The 16,391-nt window shown below is 35.1% G+C and overlaps 1 protein-coding gene across 1 annotated transcript in view; it reads left to right on the forward strand.

Moving 5' to 3' along the window:
• The first annotated feature begins 8,250 nt into the window (after positions 1 to 8,250).
• Positions 8,251 to 16,391, forward strand: part of LOC140142822 (kinesin-like protein KIF23) — a 37,056-nt gene continuing 28,915 nt past the window's right edge. The window contains exon 1 of the mRNA XM_072164830.1: positions 8,251 to 8,402. Coding sequence (XP_072020931.1) covers positions 8,392 to 8,402 — 11 coding nt within the window. The 5' untranslated portion in view covers positions 8,251 to 8,391. The remainder of the gene's footprint in view (positions 8,403 to 16,391) is intronic.

Genomic DNA, 16,391 nt, shown 5'->3' on the forward strand with positions numbered 1-16,391 from the left:
AAAAACTGCCATTTTTAGCCAAAAACGAGTATTTTCAAGAGGTCAAGGGTCAAAACTATGTGGTTTCAGGAAGTTGCCAAAATGGACTTTTTTGATGTACACATTCATATCAATAATACATATTGGTATACTTTTTATTTCAGATATCTTTAATTTAATTTTTTTCATGATTTACTATGCAAAATTAACTTTTTTCGATCAAAATTGAACAAAATCACCAAAATAAAGCATTTCCCAAATATTTCATCAAGATATAAAGATGCAGTTTTTTTGTTAACAAATATTGAATATAGGCCTACATGTGACACGTATTCTCCACAGCAAATATGAAGTTCATACTTAATTTTATAGTTTCAACTGATTTATAGCTAGGTATTTTAATATTAGCATTTTGTAAAAAAATTGTAAATAAAATTCCCTTTAAAAGGGAAAGCCAGCCTCAATGTAGAAGAGGTCTTGTAATTAGTTTTGGTCAATGTGAAAGGCATTTTAGGATCACGCTTACATCTACATGACAGTCCACCAAACCATCAACGATGAGAACATGCACACTGAAACAGCAGAAAACATTAATTCCTAATCTCATGTCAACTCTTTTAATTCATTACTCCAAATTGTTCTGGTCTGTTTTTTTTTTTTTGTTGTTGTTGTTGTTGTTGTTGTTGTTTTTTGTTGTTTTTTGTCTTTTCAGCTTTTTACCCACGATATCTCAATTTCCAATTTTGTAATACCAGAACTTACGAACTCAATATCTTCGCTTAGGAATGTCCGATTTCACTGCTTTCGATATACCACTTCACAAATACACTGCCGGTTTGAGTTAACTTACATGTACATTTTATTTTAAAATAACTTAATTAATTCGCAATGTATAGTTTAAGCCAACTATATTATATAATAGATAGTGGCCAGCACATTTATAAAGGACTGGTTACTCACTACAATCTTCACTCTTAAACTGTGTTTTTCTGAATGTGCTGATCATGTTGATTGCTAGTCGGAAACTCCTGCGAAGCTATGGACATGGCATCTTACATACTCCATTCTATAACAGTCTGCCTATAGTGCCTTGTGTGTTTTCTCTTCAATCATTTTGTTGAATGTAATTTTATGAATCAAATAGTTATGTGTCATTTTATTTATAATAAAGAAGTTATTAAATTAATAAAGTAAGACAATTTATTTATCTATAAGTGCATGTCAAATGGGGTACATTGTTCAATACTATAGGCCTATATACATGCATAAATTATGCCCATATTATAGCTAGGCCCTAAAAACTTTATTTTGCATCGGATTTTTCCGTTGAAAAGACAAAACTGATGTTTATGATAGCAACCATTTCATCAATAACATTTTGAGTCATTTTTATCCATAAAACGACACAGGATATGATAGATAACTACTTTCACATCAATATGGTCCATATGATCACAGATTGTTGAGAATCTGTGATATGATCCGGGGATATGATGAAGATTTTGATTCTATAGATCTGTTATCAACATGATATCACGCTGTTCAGTGGTCAAGGAGTAAGGACCCCGGTCAAGGACACTGATATGACATCATAGGTGATGTCAGATTTTCTTCTGCTGACCATATGATGCTATATATTAACTATTATTGTTACATTTAGGCCTATACCTAGAACTTTTAAAGTCATAATTAGTTCCCGGGAATTAGTTCAAACATAACTTTGGTAATACTCACTCGTTTTCGTTCGTTGAAACGGCAAAACATACTTACTTTTCCTTACAAATCGAATTAAAATATTTTTAAAAAAATTCAACCACAAAAAGTTTTAAACAAAAGTCATTCCAATACCAATAAAAAATAATCGCTTGAGAGGGCGCAACACTAAATCACTCCGCATTTTATGTAACAACGAAATTCGGCTAATATAGTCCATAGTGAATATGAGATTGTAGCGACCATATCTACCGACATGTTCACTTTAAATCACTCAATATCGGCTCATATGAATTCGACAAGTGTCTTTAATGATAACATGCAAATAAAAACTGGACAATTGATCTCAAAAGCAATTCTCTGTGGCGGATTAAGAGAAAACCCGATTTTGAAATGTGAGTGGTGAGTTTAGTATATTTTTATCTCTTTTTTTTGCACCGCAAATTAGCGAAAAAAGTCAATGGTCATCGATATATGCCGACAAAAGTTTTGGAATCTACAGAAACAGAGCTTTAATTTGATACCAAATTTATTTTGCCAAGTATTGCAGGGACGCCATAAATGGCGCTTGAAGTAGGCCGAAATCACACGTTATCCTATGGGGCGCTGAATTAGTGCTGCGCCCCCTTGTAACGGCCGTCATTATGAACGCGTTCCTTTACATTCTTCGCGCAAAATAAGAGACGCGCTTCACAAAATGTGTTCTATTTCCATCATGATGATAAACAACGATTACAAAAAGTCATCCTCATGAAAAATTATTGGAAAAAAACACTTTATTGGCCGAGTAGGCGCCTTCAAAGTCAAGAAATGCGTCCAAAAATCCTCAAAAAAGGCTCATAAATGGATTTTAAGGTTAATAAACATTGTTAATCTGCATGAAGCCGTTTTGCTGAATATTCAGTAGGCCTACTCAAAAAGATCGCAATTGTTACTACTGGAACGGGGGGGGTATTTATACTTGAGACTCAGTAATAAATGATTTCCAAAAGAAAATGGCAACACTGATAATCTAGAAAAGAAATTAATCTTGGTTCAAAGACGTGCTCAAATTGTCGTCTGTCACTAATTTTGTGAGTTTTGTATAAACTTTCGCATATTGGAGGAAAAGTCGAAATATTCGATTTTCGGCATTTCGGCACTGATCTTTAAAACATCATTTCTCTTGAACGGAATGTCGCAGAGACATGAAATCTTCGGTGTTGAGCTTCAAATTTGCTCTAGTTTACATCATGAGTAATAAATGTGGATTTTAAAAACTTTTAACACCTTGTAACGGCCGTCATTATGAACGCGTTCCTTTTACATTCTTCGCGCAAAATAAGAGACGCGCTTCACAAAATGTGTTCTATTTCCATCATGATGATAAACAACGATTACAAAAAGTCATCCTCATGAAAAATTATTGGAAAAAAACACTTTATTGGCCGAGTAGGCGCCTTCAAAGTCAAGAAATGCGTCCAAAAATCCTCAAAAAAGGCTCATAAATGGATTTTAAGGTTAATAAACATTGTTAATCTGCATGAAGCCGTTTTGCTGAATATTCAGTAGGCCTACTCAAAAAGATCGCAATTGTTACTACTGGAACGGGGGGGGTATTTATACTTGAGACTCAGTAATAAATGATTTCCAAAAGAAAATGGCAACACTGATAATCTAGAAAAGAAATTAATCTTGGTTCAAAGACGTGCTCAAATTGTCGTCTGTCACTAATTTTGTGAGTTTTGTATAAACTTTCGCATATTGGAGGAAAAGTCGAAATATTCGATTTTCGGCATTTCGGCACTGATCTTTAAAACATCATTTCTCTTGAACGGAATGTCGCAGAGACATGAAATCTTCGGTGTTGAGCTTCAAATTTGCTCTAGTTTACATCATGAGTAATAAATGTGGATTTTAAAAACTTTTAACACCTTGTAACGGCCGTCATTATGAACGCGTTCCTTTTACATTCTTCGCGCAAAATAAGAGACGCGCTTCACAAAATGTGTTCTATTTCCATCATGATGATAAACAACGATTACAAAAAGTCATCCTCATGAAAAATTATTGGAAAAAAACACTTTATTGGCCGAGTAGGCGCCTTCAAAGTCAAGAAATGCGTCCAAAAATCCTCAACAAGGCTCATAAATGGATTGTAAGGTTAATAAACATTGTTAATCTGCATGAAGCCGTTTTGCTGAATATTCAGTAGGCCTACTCAAAAGATCGCAATTGTTACTACTGGAACGGGGGGGTATTTATACTTGAGACTCAGTAATAAATGATTTCCAAAAGAAAATGGCAACACTGATAATCTAGAAAAGAAATTAATCTTGGTTCAAAGACGTGCTCAAATTGTCGTCTGTCACTAATTTTGTGAGTTTTGTATAAACTTTCGCATATTGGAGGAAAAGTCGAAATATTCGATTTTCGGCATTTCGGCACTGATCTTTAAAACATCATTTCTCTTGAACGGAATGTCGCAGAGACATGAAATCTTCGGTGTTGAGCTTCAAATTTGCTCTAGTTTACATCATGAGTAATAAATGTGGATTTTAAAAACTTTTAACACCTTATAAGAGGGCGCAACACTAAATCACTCCGCATTTTATGTAACAACGAAATTCGGCTAATATAGTCCATAGTGAATATGAGATTGTAGCGACCATATCTACCGACATGTTCACTTTAAATCACTCAATATCGGCTCATATGAATTCGACAGAAGTGTCTTTAATGATAACATGCAAATAAAAACTGGACAATTGATCTCAAAAGCAATTCTCTGTGGCGGATTAAGAGAAAACCCGATTTTGAAATGTGAGTGGTGAGTTTAGTATATTTTTATCTCTTTTTTTTTGCACCGCAAATTAGCGAAAAAAGTCAATGGTCATCGATATATGCCGACAAAAGTTTTGGAATCTAGAGAAACAGAGCTTTAATTTGATACCAAATTTATTTTGCCAAGTATTGCAGGGACGCCATAAATGGCGCTTGAAGTAGGCCGAAATCACACGTTATCCTATGGGGCGCTGAATTAGTGCTGCGCCCCCTTGTAACGGCCGTCATTATGAACGCGTTCCTTTTACATTCTTCGCGCAAAATAAGAGACGCGCTTCACAAAATGTGTTCTATTTCCATCATGATGATAAACAACGATTACAAAAAGTCATCCTCATGAAAAATTATTGGAAAAAAACACTTTATTGGCCGAGTAGGCGCCTTCAAAGTCAAGAAATGCGTCCAAAAATCCTCAAAAAGGCTCATAAATGGATTTTAAGGTTAATAAACATTGTTAATCTGCATGAAGCCGTTTTGCTGAATATTCAGTAGGCCTACTCAAAAAGATCGCAATTGTTACTACTGGAACGGGGGGGGGTATTTATACTTGAGACTCAGTAATAAATGATTTCCAAAAGAAAATGGCAACACTGATAATCTAGAAAAGAAATTAATCTTGGTTCAAAGACGTGCTCAAATTGTCGTCTGTCACTAATTTTGTGAGTTTTGTATAAACTTTCGCATATTGGAGGAAAAGTCGAAATATTCGATTTTCGGCATTTCGGCACTGATCTTTAAAACATCATTTCTCTTGAACGGAATGTCGCAGAGACATGAAATCTTCGGTGTTGAGCTTCAAATTTGCTCTAGTTTACATCATGAGTAATAAATGTGGATTTTAAAACTTTTAACACCTTGTAACGGCCGTCATTATGAACGCGTTCCTTTTACATTCTTCGCGCAAAATAAGAGACGCGCTTCACAAAATGTGTTCTATTTCCATCATGATGATAAACAACGATTACAAAAAGTCATCCTCATGAAAAATTATTGGAAAAAAACACTTTATTGGCCGAGTAGGCGCCTTCAAAGTCAAGAAATGCGTCCAAAAATCCTCAAAAAGGCTCATAAATGGATTTTAAGGTTAATAAACATTGTTAATCTGCATGAAGCCGTTTTGCTGAATATTCAGTAGGCCTACTCAAAAGATCGCAATTGTTACTACTGGAACGGGGGGGGTATTTATACTTGAGACTCAGTAATAAATGATTTCCAAAAGAAAATGGCAACACTGATAATCTAGAAAAGAAATTAATCTTGGTTCAAAGACGTGCTCAAATTGTCGTCTGTCACTAATTTTGTGAGTTTTGTATAAACTTTCGCATATTGGAGGAAAAGTCGAAATATTCGATTTTCGGCATTTCGGCACTGATCTTTAAAACATCATTTCTCTTGAACGGAATGTCGCAGAGACATGAAATCTTCGGTGTTGAGCTTCAAATTTGCTCTAGTTTACATCATGAGTAATAAATGTGGATTTTAAAACTTTTAACACCTTGTAACGGCCGTCATTATGAACGCGTTCCTTTTACATTCTTCGCGCAAAATAAGAGACGCGCTTCACAAAATGTGTTCTATTTCCATCATGATGATAAACAACGATTACAAAAAGTCATCCTCATGAAAAATTATTGGAAAAAAACACTTTATTGGCCGAGTAGGCGCCTTCAAAGTCAAGAAATGCGTCCAAAAATCCTCAAAAAGGCTCATAAATGGATTTTAAGGTTTATAATAAACATTGTTAATCTGCATGAAGCCGTTTTGCTGAATATTCAGTAGGCCTACTCAAAAAGATCGCAATTGTTACTACTGGAACGGGGGGGTATTTATACTTGAGACTCAGTAATAAATGATTTCCAAAAGAAAATGGCAACACTGATAATCTAGAAAAGAAATTAATCTTGGTTCAAAGACGTGCTCAAATTGTCGTCTGTCACTAATTTTGTGAGTTTTGTATAAACTTTCGCATATTGGAGGAAAAGTCGAAATATTCGATTTTCGGCATTTCGGCACTGATCTTTAAAACATCATTTCTCTTGAACGGAATGTCGCAGAGACATGAAATCTTCGGTGTTGAGCTTCAAATTTGCTCTAGTTTACATCATGAGTAATAAATGTGGATTTTAATAACTTTTAACACCTTATAAGAGGGCGCAACACTAAATCCCTCCGCATTTTATCTAACAACGAAATTCGGCTAATATAGTCCATAGCGAATATGAGATTGTAGCGACCATATCTACCGACATGTTCACTTTAAATCACTCAATATCGGCTCATATGAATTCGACAAGTGTCTTTAATGATAACATGCAGATAAAAACTGGACAATTGATCTCAAAAGCAATTCTCTGTGGCGGATTAAGAGAAAACCCGATTTTGAAATGTGAGTGGTGAGTTTAGTATATTTTTATCTCTTTTTTTGCACCGCAAATTAGCGAAAAAGTCAATGGTCATCGATATATGCCGACAAAAGTTTTGGAATCTAGAGAAACAGAGCTTTAATTTGATACCAAATTTATTTTGCCAAGTATTGCAGGGACGCCATAAATGGCGCTTGAAGTAGGCCGAAATCACACGTTATCCTATGGGGCGCTGAATTAGTGCTGCGCCCCCTTGAGCAAACAAGCACCATCCCAGAAATAGGTACCAGCCCGATGGGCTGGCGAAAAAGAAAAAAAAAAAGAAGAAAAAAATGCTTTTTCAACCATCTCAGCCCACGTTACTTTTTAGAAACGCCAGCGGGGTAAAATTTTATGATCCGATGATAGATATATGAAATGATAGATACCGGTAGATTTTAACACCATTATAATGGAAGCTTTTTCCAAAAATGTTGCACGAAAACCTCTCTTGTATTAACTTACTGCAGCCTCCCTGCTAATATGCCTATGAATTGTTGTATACATCATACATGTATAAGACTTTAAAAAAACCTTTTATAAAAAAAAATCCAAATAAAAAATATCCAAATATGTAGACCTATATTTCATGCTGAAATGGCCTATAAAATAATGGGTTTCTGGAGGTCATCGGGCCCTATAGGTAAAAGCCTATGGGTCACAGAAATATGTCACTGTGAACTTTTTCAATTCAAACAGTTTAATACATTGATACACATTTCTTGTCAAATAAACACATTTTTTACTCCCGAAAATAGCGTAAAATGAACATTTTTGGTAAAAATTATAAACATGATAAAAAGCATACATGTTTTAAGTTTTATCTCGTTGATTTTGTTCACAGATATTCATATGTCCTCTATTATGAAATGAAATGAAATGAAATGAAATGAAATGAAATGAAATGAAATGAAATGAAATGTTCAATGAAATGAAATGAAATGAAATGAAATGAAATGTTCAATGAAATGAAATGAAATGAAATGAAATGAAATGAAATGAAAATGAAATGAAATGAAATGAAATGAAATGTTCAATGAAATGAAATGAAATGAAATGAAATGAAATGAAATGAAATGAAATGAAATGAAATGAAATGAAATGTTCAATGAAATGAAATGAAATGAAATGAAATGAAATGAAATGAAATGAAATGAAATGAAATGAAATGAAATGAAATGAAATGAAATGAAATGAAATGAAATGGAATGATAGTGGTCTTTCAGATTCCCCAATCAATCACAAAATACTTCTTGCCATACTTTGTCCTGCCCTACCTGAAATTACTTTTTGTTTTGATTCGCGCGCCCTCTGCTGTTATATTTGGGTCATGCTAAGCCTTGATTGGTCGTCGCAACATCGCGCCTGTATTTTGAAAACATTTTCCTGGTTCCATCGATTTACATTGCCTTTATCATACCGGAAGTGCATTTTGATCTTCAAATATAACTGATTTGGTGCATTGAATTGTAAAATGAAACCATCGTAAGTATTACTTGTTCATTGAATATGATTGCTGCTTTGCTTGTTTCATTATTGAAATGGAATAAAATAGTGAAATTAACGGGATAATTTGCCACGATTCGTCCACACATTCATGACATTGCCATGTGTACATGTACAAAATGTGTAGGAATTCAATTGATAAGCTTAAAAAACAATGCAAGGTTTTGACATGCATGCATGATGGATTATCATGTACGATTGCTTTGGTATTTGAGCGATCCTGACCACCCGAGGCTGAGCTATATAAAGTCAAAATTGATATGTGATAAATTATTTATCAAATTAAAAATTATCATGGTGGAACGTCATACTCTTCTTAAAGGGGGGTAACCCTATTGGTTTTGGATATGGATTGTCTTTAAAATTACATAATAATATCAAATATCGCCCCTTTATGCTGCTTTGTGAAAAACGAGAGCATTTTTCGGCGTAAATGTGAATAAATAGCCAAATTTGCAATCCAATACCTTGGTATCACGTGAATTGCATTCTGGGTAAGCAAGCAACAACAACCATTTCCGTTCAGTATGATTTAATTTAATGCTGACATGCTGTACAATCAATGCCCGGCCCGTATTGAACGAAAAATATTTGTTTTTTCGTGCCGTTTCAGAAAAAAGGAAACAAAATATATTTCCCCTTGCAATATGTACATTTCAAATGAATATAAAAAAGTTTGGGTTAAAATGGAGAAAAAAAAAAACATTCCGACACGGATTTTGAACCGGTTGCCTCTTGGGTAGAAACATGAAGCGCGCGCTAACCGAACCGACTGAGCTAATCGGCCCGCTGCCTCCATCGTGGAAATTTTATAATTAAATACGGCACACCGTCTAGACGCGTCTCCTCAGCAGTTAGTGTGGTTCGCTTTTTCCACAGAATGTGTATGACGCGAAACCAAAGTAGCTGTTGAGGCGACTGATATTACTGAGCTATTTCGTTCATAATTCCCGCCCAGAAATCAAAGTATTTACCATTGTTTACAAACTGGTATACCTGTAAAAGCCGCTGTGTTTCATGATTTCTCCGGAAATACATCGACTTGGAGCGTCAAATTTCAGGATAGTAATGAGAAAAATAGTATCTATTATGTGATACCAAAACCTCATCAACAATGAAAAAATCGGGGATGATGCTGTCGATCGGGTTACGGACCTTTAACTTTGACTTTGCATGGCTGTGCGTATTTGCAGTTGTACGCAGATAGCCTGGCTATAAATATGGACGCGTAGAGTAGCGTTGTACGCGCGTGTAGTTAGCATAATTAGTCGCGGAGTAACACTGACAAGCGTAGTAGTTGAATGTTCCACGATGTACACAAATTTACCGTAAATTGCAACAACCATGATGTAGGTATGCCAGGCAAACACATTTGCTAGTCAGCCAAATTCGCCGACAATGTCAATGCATTTTTACATAGAAATTTAAAACTTGTGCCCGAAGAAAGAAACCTACATAAATATGTTTTCTATACTTCACTTGACCCAAATATATGTAGGTAGGCCTATGGCTGCCAGGACCCCGGTGAATTCAAATTTGCCATCAAACTGCTGCATCATTTTATATATCAAATTAAAGCCCTTGAGTAAAGAAAGCCAACACTGAAAACCTTTGTCATAGCACTTTCCGTAGCAAAGTTACATCTTGTCAAAGATTGACTTTCATCAAAAGACTCTGCTAGCAAAATTCCCCCAAAACAGCATTACGGGGTGTTTCTAGATCTTACTTAGTCTCATGACGATAGCACCTTTTTTTAATGGAACTGCTATCAAAATATCAAAACTTTGACCTCTATTGAATTAGTGCGCCCACATGATCCCACTTTTTTTTTACTTGTTATTAGTTATACTAGGGAGGTCAACAATGCACTCCAAAATGTGTGGAATGATCTGTCAGGTGTATAACTTGACCATCTTCATTGGCATTGTAAATTCAGTATATATTGTTGAGGCAAGAGAAAAATTTATTATTAGTAAATATGAACCTTTATCTATCATTCTGTGTAAAAGCATTATACATGTTCATGGAAATAAAGTCTGAAATTACGGTTTGAAAAGTCCCTTTTTTCCTCTCATTCACAAAAATTGCTCCTCATGGACCCGCCATGTAAATTTGCACTGTTGAAACCAAATATATACCAATCTTTGAATCAAGTTTACGGTGTGATCTTTATAACTTACATGAATAAGCAATACCATTTTGGAAAGAAGATGAACCCAAGATTCCTGTGAGAGAGGTCACTTTTGTGTTCAAGTCTCCATTTTGGAAAACTAGCGCCCTCTATTGGTAAAATTCAATATTCAGTCTTTTGAGAGAAATCATAGCAAATCCTTGATATAATCAGAAAAGTGACTTGCATTTCTCAAATCTTTAAATAATTATCTACAACTTTGCTGTGAAAAACTTTTTCACAGCATGTTAGGATCACACCGTGAATTGCAATTTTGTGTTTTACGCATAACTAATTAGCTATTTTCCCCAATATCTACACTATATCTCATTTGCATATTTTGAATCTTATTCTTTTGGTTACTTGAATGGGTAGAGATTATGAAATAAGCCCAGAATTTATTTAGCCTTAGATGTTAAAAAACAGTACTTATTTTAGCCTGTGGATCATTTATGAATATTTAATTAGGCATTTTCCCCATAGACACTGTACTTATGCATCTCATTTGCATATTTAAAATCAAATTCAGTTGGTAACCACCTGAATGGATGCAGCTTACATATTTACTGTCTGTATATACTTCAATGCAAATTAAAGTCATTTATTTTAAGAAGCTGTGGATCATTTTTGCATATTTAATGAGCTGGACTTAAACATTTTTCAGAAACAATTTGCTGGTCCATTGAGTAAAATTGAACGAAAGCCCACTTTGTCGCACTTATAAAATAAAATTGACCAACCACATGGAACTTGTTTTAGTTTTTATTTGTAGTCAGGCACATGTAGAAGAGAAATATAAAAATACATTCATTTCTGGCCTTTTAAAACAGTTTTATACATACTTAATTATGCTAATTAATCAATTTTCCCTAATTTAGTCTTTACTGCGATTTACAAATTTGGCAAAATTTCAAGCACAAAAAAATTAATTTCTCTGGAACCGCTTCACCTACAGAGATGATCTTGGTGTCATTTTACTCCAGAAGCAGAGAGGCATTCATTTCTGCATAGAAACTGAACCTATTTAAAACTTGAAAATTCTCATTGACATCCCTAGTTATACATAAGCCCCTTTATCCAATCATCCAAAAAGTAAGATGGGATCTTGTTGGCGCACATTAATATTGCGGGTCAAAGTTCCACTTTTGTGCTGCACATAGGCAAAATAATGCCAATTCGACACAAAGTATGAACTTTGACTAGGGGGGTCACACATTAGCTCATTAGGTGTCTGCATACGACCCATAAATGAACAATGGCATGTTTTGAGCATAAAAAATATCAAATTGTTTTCTTCATAGAGACCTAAACATTTTCAAATATTTATTTAGTATATGTGTAGTTACAAAAAAATATTTTTAGGTCTATTGACCTTTTGAATTTTACACGGCGGCTCTGTGAAAGCACCAGATTATTTATCAGCAAAGACCAGTGTCTGGATCCGCAGAAGAAATTAAGAAATTGCCTTTAGAAAGTGAGTTTTTCGACCGGTGCCAACGATGTAGTGAATTTTAAAGTTACTTTTTCTGAACCATGAGAAATGTATCTTTATTTTGGCACAACTTGTTTTTTTCACGATAAATTTGAAAATTTGATGTTTTTTTGCCCGAAGCGTGTGTATTTTCCCATAGGAAACGCTGTCCAAGGGTGAAATTTTGATATGATGACTGTAGATGATGAGTTACCCTACTGTGTGCCACATGTGCAATCAAATTGAGACTCCTTTTTCCTGAATCTCCACACAAATATCTTTCTTTTGCGTAAACAAGAAATTTCTAGGATGTTGGGTTAAAAATGGCAATATATTGAAACATTTGTTTTTGGCCATTTTCCTGTGTATTTTCCCATAGAAATTGTTGACCTTACTTGTGAAGTTTTAGTATTTTTCCATTTCTGGAGTGTAGTTATCAACATATTATGACCAACTTGTTGTTTTTATCTACTGCAGTGGTCCAACTTGAAGTCCTAGAGTTGTTTTACCTTGAATATGGATGTACAAAGTTGATATTTTTATTCGAGGTGTCCGTAACTTGCTGTTTCATTCTGTAGCACTTTTTTACATTGAGCGGCAATTTCCTTGATTTTCTAGATTTTTCCCACTTTGGAGGCAATTTCTCACAATATTTTGATGCACATGAGCTTTTGTTGTTGTTTTTGTGTTTCAACCCAAGGGTTAGAGTTGGCTTAGTGTAAATGCAGCCATTCACAATTCATATTTTTAATCTGAGATTGTCGTAGAATCTGCAATTTTATTCTGCAAGGGGTTAAAATGAGAGTGCGACGATCCTTGATTTTGGTGTTTTAGTCCATATTTGGAGTAATCTTTTTCAAAAACTGAAGCAAATGATGTACCTCTTGACATATCTATGTTGAAAGACTCAGTTATACAGCAACTTTAAGTGAAAATCGGACATAGGAAGCATATAATTTTGATTTTTTTAGTCTTCAAACATGCCATATTGTCGAAAACATGCGTTTTTATCAAAATCATGCTGAAAAACAGCCATTTTTCGGAAATTTTAAATTGGCGTAACTCGAAAACGCTTTATCCAATTTGAACCATTTAAATTGCTATCTTCATCATTTTGCAAGATGCTTCTGAAAAACTTAATGCCAAACATTTATCTTGTAGATAAAATAATGATGTGACCCCCCTACTTTGACCTCTATTGAATTAGTGCGCCCACATGATCCCACTTCTTTTTTACTTGTTATCAGTTATACATAAGGCCAATGGAACTCGATTATTAGTTTCCGATTGGATGTTTGAAAAAATGGACGAGGTCGCTATTTCATTATTCATTATTCGGTCTCTTTTCATTATCCATTATGTCAACAAAATCAATGATTTTATGAACAGCTTTATCCTAATTAAGGTTCCCCACCAGTACCAAAGTATATATTGTTGATGAAAGACCATCTCAAAACCGGTATTAATGCTTAGATCATCTTTACAGACATTTTGCAACAGATTGAGAAAAGATTTAAATTTATTTTCATTAAAATGAAAAGAAATTTGCAATTTTTGTAATCACTAGAAACATGATGAGGTAATCCTTAAATTTCCATTATTTACTACATCCTCTACCCCTACAACTAAGAAAAACTGCTGATTATGATCAGCAGGGGATGTCAGACATTTTGAGAGTTTCAATTTTGATTATTTCCATTTCAATTTTCAGATCATTGACTTTTATATGAAAATAATGAAAGTTTTGGTCAAATTGATAAAGTGATGCGGGAGGTCAATAGGAAACTAACAATCTAGTTCCATTAGCTTAGCCCCTTTATCCAATCATCCAAAAAGTAAGATGGGATCTTGTTGGCGCACATTTTTATTGCGGGTCAAAGTTCCACTTTCGTGCTGCACATAGGCAAATATGCATCACTTTGGCACAAAGCTTGACCTTTGACCTCTTTTATATTAGTGCGCCCACATGATCCCAATTAGCTGTTGCTTGTGTTTTATCTACTGGTCGCCAAAGAAGCTATACGATGACTAATAAAATTGGGATCTTGTTGGCGCATCTTTTGTGATGCAGTAAAAAGCCCACATTGTGCAGCGAGTGGGAAAAAGAGGTCAAATTGACCTCCAAAATGAGGCTAAGTCCATTTTCAAAAAATCAGAAAAATATGAAGATCAGGAGATCCCAAGCTAATTTTTTCAGTTCTTGCAGAGAATTACAAGGATTCTCGAGTACTAATATACTATAGGATAAGCCACTCGTTTGCGCAAATGAAGTCAGTCACAATCATGCATGTGATGGCATTGCTGTACCCCTGTACGTGTAGGAGTGTATTTTCTGTGGAAGAGTCGATGCATGTTTACGTCATCGTTTCAAAAAAAATTAAATGGCGAAAAACGGCGAACATTTGGTCGAATCTTTCCATTACTATCATATCGTGAAAAACCAAATGGCTGAGGAGTTAGCTCAATATGCTAGGAAAATATTATAACCGATTACCCCATGACGAGACTGGCTAAATAAGCTGTATTTTTGCCGGAAAGGGTCCGAATAATTGGCAGTTGATGGGCGCCATCTTGGAAAAATAGCTCGAAATAGACTTCCTCGACAGTCGTTCAAGATTGAGGAGATTTTAGCCTGACGATGTTAGACTTGATCAAGACGGAGTGTCGTTTGCACTGTATCGGTCTAAATGTGCACATTTCATACATAAAATTAGCTTGAAATTCAATAAAACAAGTAAAATATGGGTCTAATATTATCTCTACTAATATAAAATTTGATGAAAATGGTATTTCTTTCTTAAAACAAATAAACATACTTTCAAATTGCGTTACAATCGTATTCTGTACTTGCAGGTCTGAAACTAAGACTAATTTACCACCTCGATGCCCTAGCAACTGTCAATCAAATACAGGATAAGTCCTTTTGACCAGTAAAGCAGTAACGCGCATCATAGCCGTTCACAAGTACGTAAGTTTTAGGCTTACCACCTCGATGCATAGCAACCGGCATAGCAACCGTCACTCAAACTGCCGGCGAAGTGACTTCATTTTTTATACAGGGATTGAATACGAGTGTCACGGCCCTGAGAATTACTTCTTCTTTGATGAAATGCTATTCGGAGAGTCAGGTGACGTTGGCGCGCAATAATACAGGCGTGCAAAAATGTGCGAAAATAGGAAATTTTGACCTTTGACCTCTGTTAACTCTGCGCCATAGCGAAATCCCAAAAAATTTTGCTGAAAAATGAAACTTGCCATGGAGGTCTTTAATTTCAAACTTGTTCGGACTTGGGATCTTGATGGCGCAGCCCGATATGATGCTTTGAAGTTTGCACGAAGGAGAAAAAAAAAAAATCATTGGATTTGCTGATTTTGTGCGCCATCAAGATCCCAATTTTTTTTTTGGTTTTTGTAATGTAACCATTAATTTTGGTACTTTAAAAAAATGCAAAATGCAGGTTGGGATGATGATGGCGCACGATGTTATGCACCTCCAAAGTTTACCATTTGCAAGTAAGGCTCAGAGAGGCTGAAATTTCAAGAATTTTTTTATGTTGTATGTGGGCGCTGTGCACGCTCATATTTTACATGTGAGTTGTTGGTGCTAATATGTACCAAAATAATTTTTTAGAGAAAATTCTATTTTTTTTTGTATCACAGATGGGTACATAATAAGGGAGATTGGCTCTTAAAAAAAAGCTGCTATCATAATGAGACTAAGATCTAGAAACACCCCCGAAATGCCGTTTTGGGGAATTTTGCTAGCTGAATCTTTTTGACATAGTTCGATGAAAGTCAATCTTTGACAAGCTGTAACTTTGCTACGGAAAGTGCTATGAAAAAAAGGTTTTCAGTTTTGGCTTTGTTTACTCAAGGGCTTTAATTTGATATAAAAATGATGCAGTTTGATGGCAAATTTGAATTCACCTGGCATACCTACATATGATGACAACAATGACTAAAAAAAATTAAACAATGGAAGTTGAACATGTTGAACTAGCTCGTTCACGTAGCCACCACTTAAATAATTAGGGGCTGCTGTGCAATAATTATGAGCCCTGGGGGGGGCAAGAAATTTTGGCGAGCCGAAAGAGGGGGCAAGCAATTTTTGGCAAGCCGAGAGGACCTGGCCAAGCGATTTTTGGCATGCATTCATGGGGTGCCTTTTTAATAAAACGCTCTAAAAAGGCTTAGGAAAACAGTAAACGCTTAACATATACATCTAGACCACGGTTCGATTTAGAGGGGTTTTACATGCACAAATGCATGTAACTTTGGCTCTGTGCATGTAGAATTTTGCCTGTGCATGCAAAATTTTGTGTTATTT

The sequence above is a fragment of the Amphiura filiformis genome, chromosome 20 (genome assembly GCF_039555335.1).
Source record: "Amphiura filiformis chromosome 20, Afil_fr2py, whole genome shotgun sequence".
In the NCBI taxonomy this organism is placed as follows: domain Eukaryota; kingdom Metazoa; phylum Echinodermata; class Ophiuroidea; order Amphilepidida; family Amphiuridae; genus Amphiura; species Amphiura filiformis.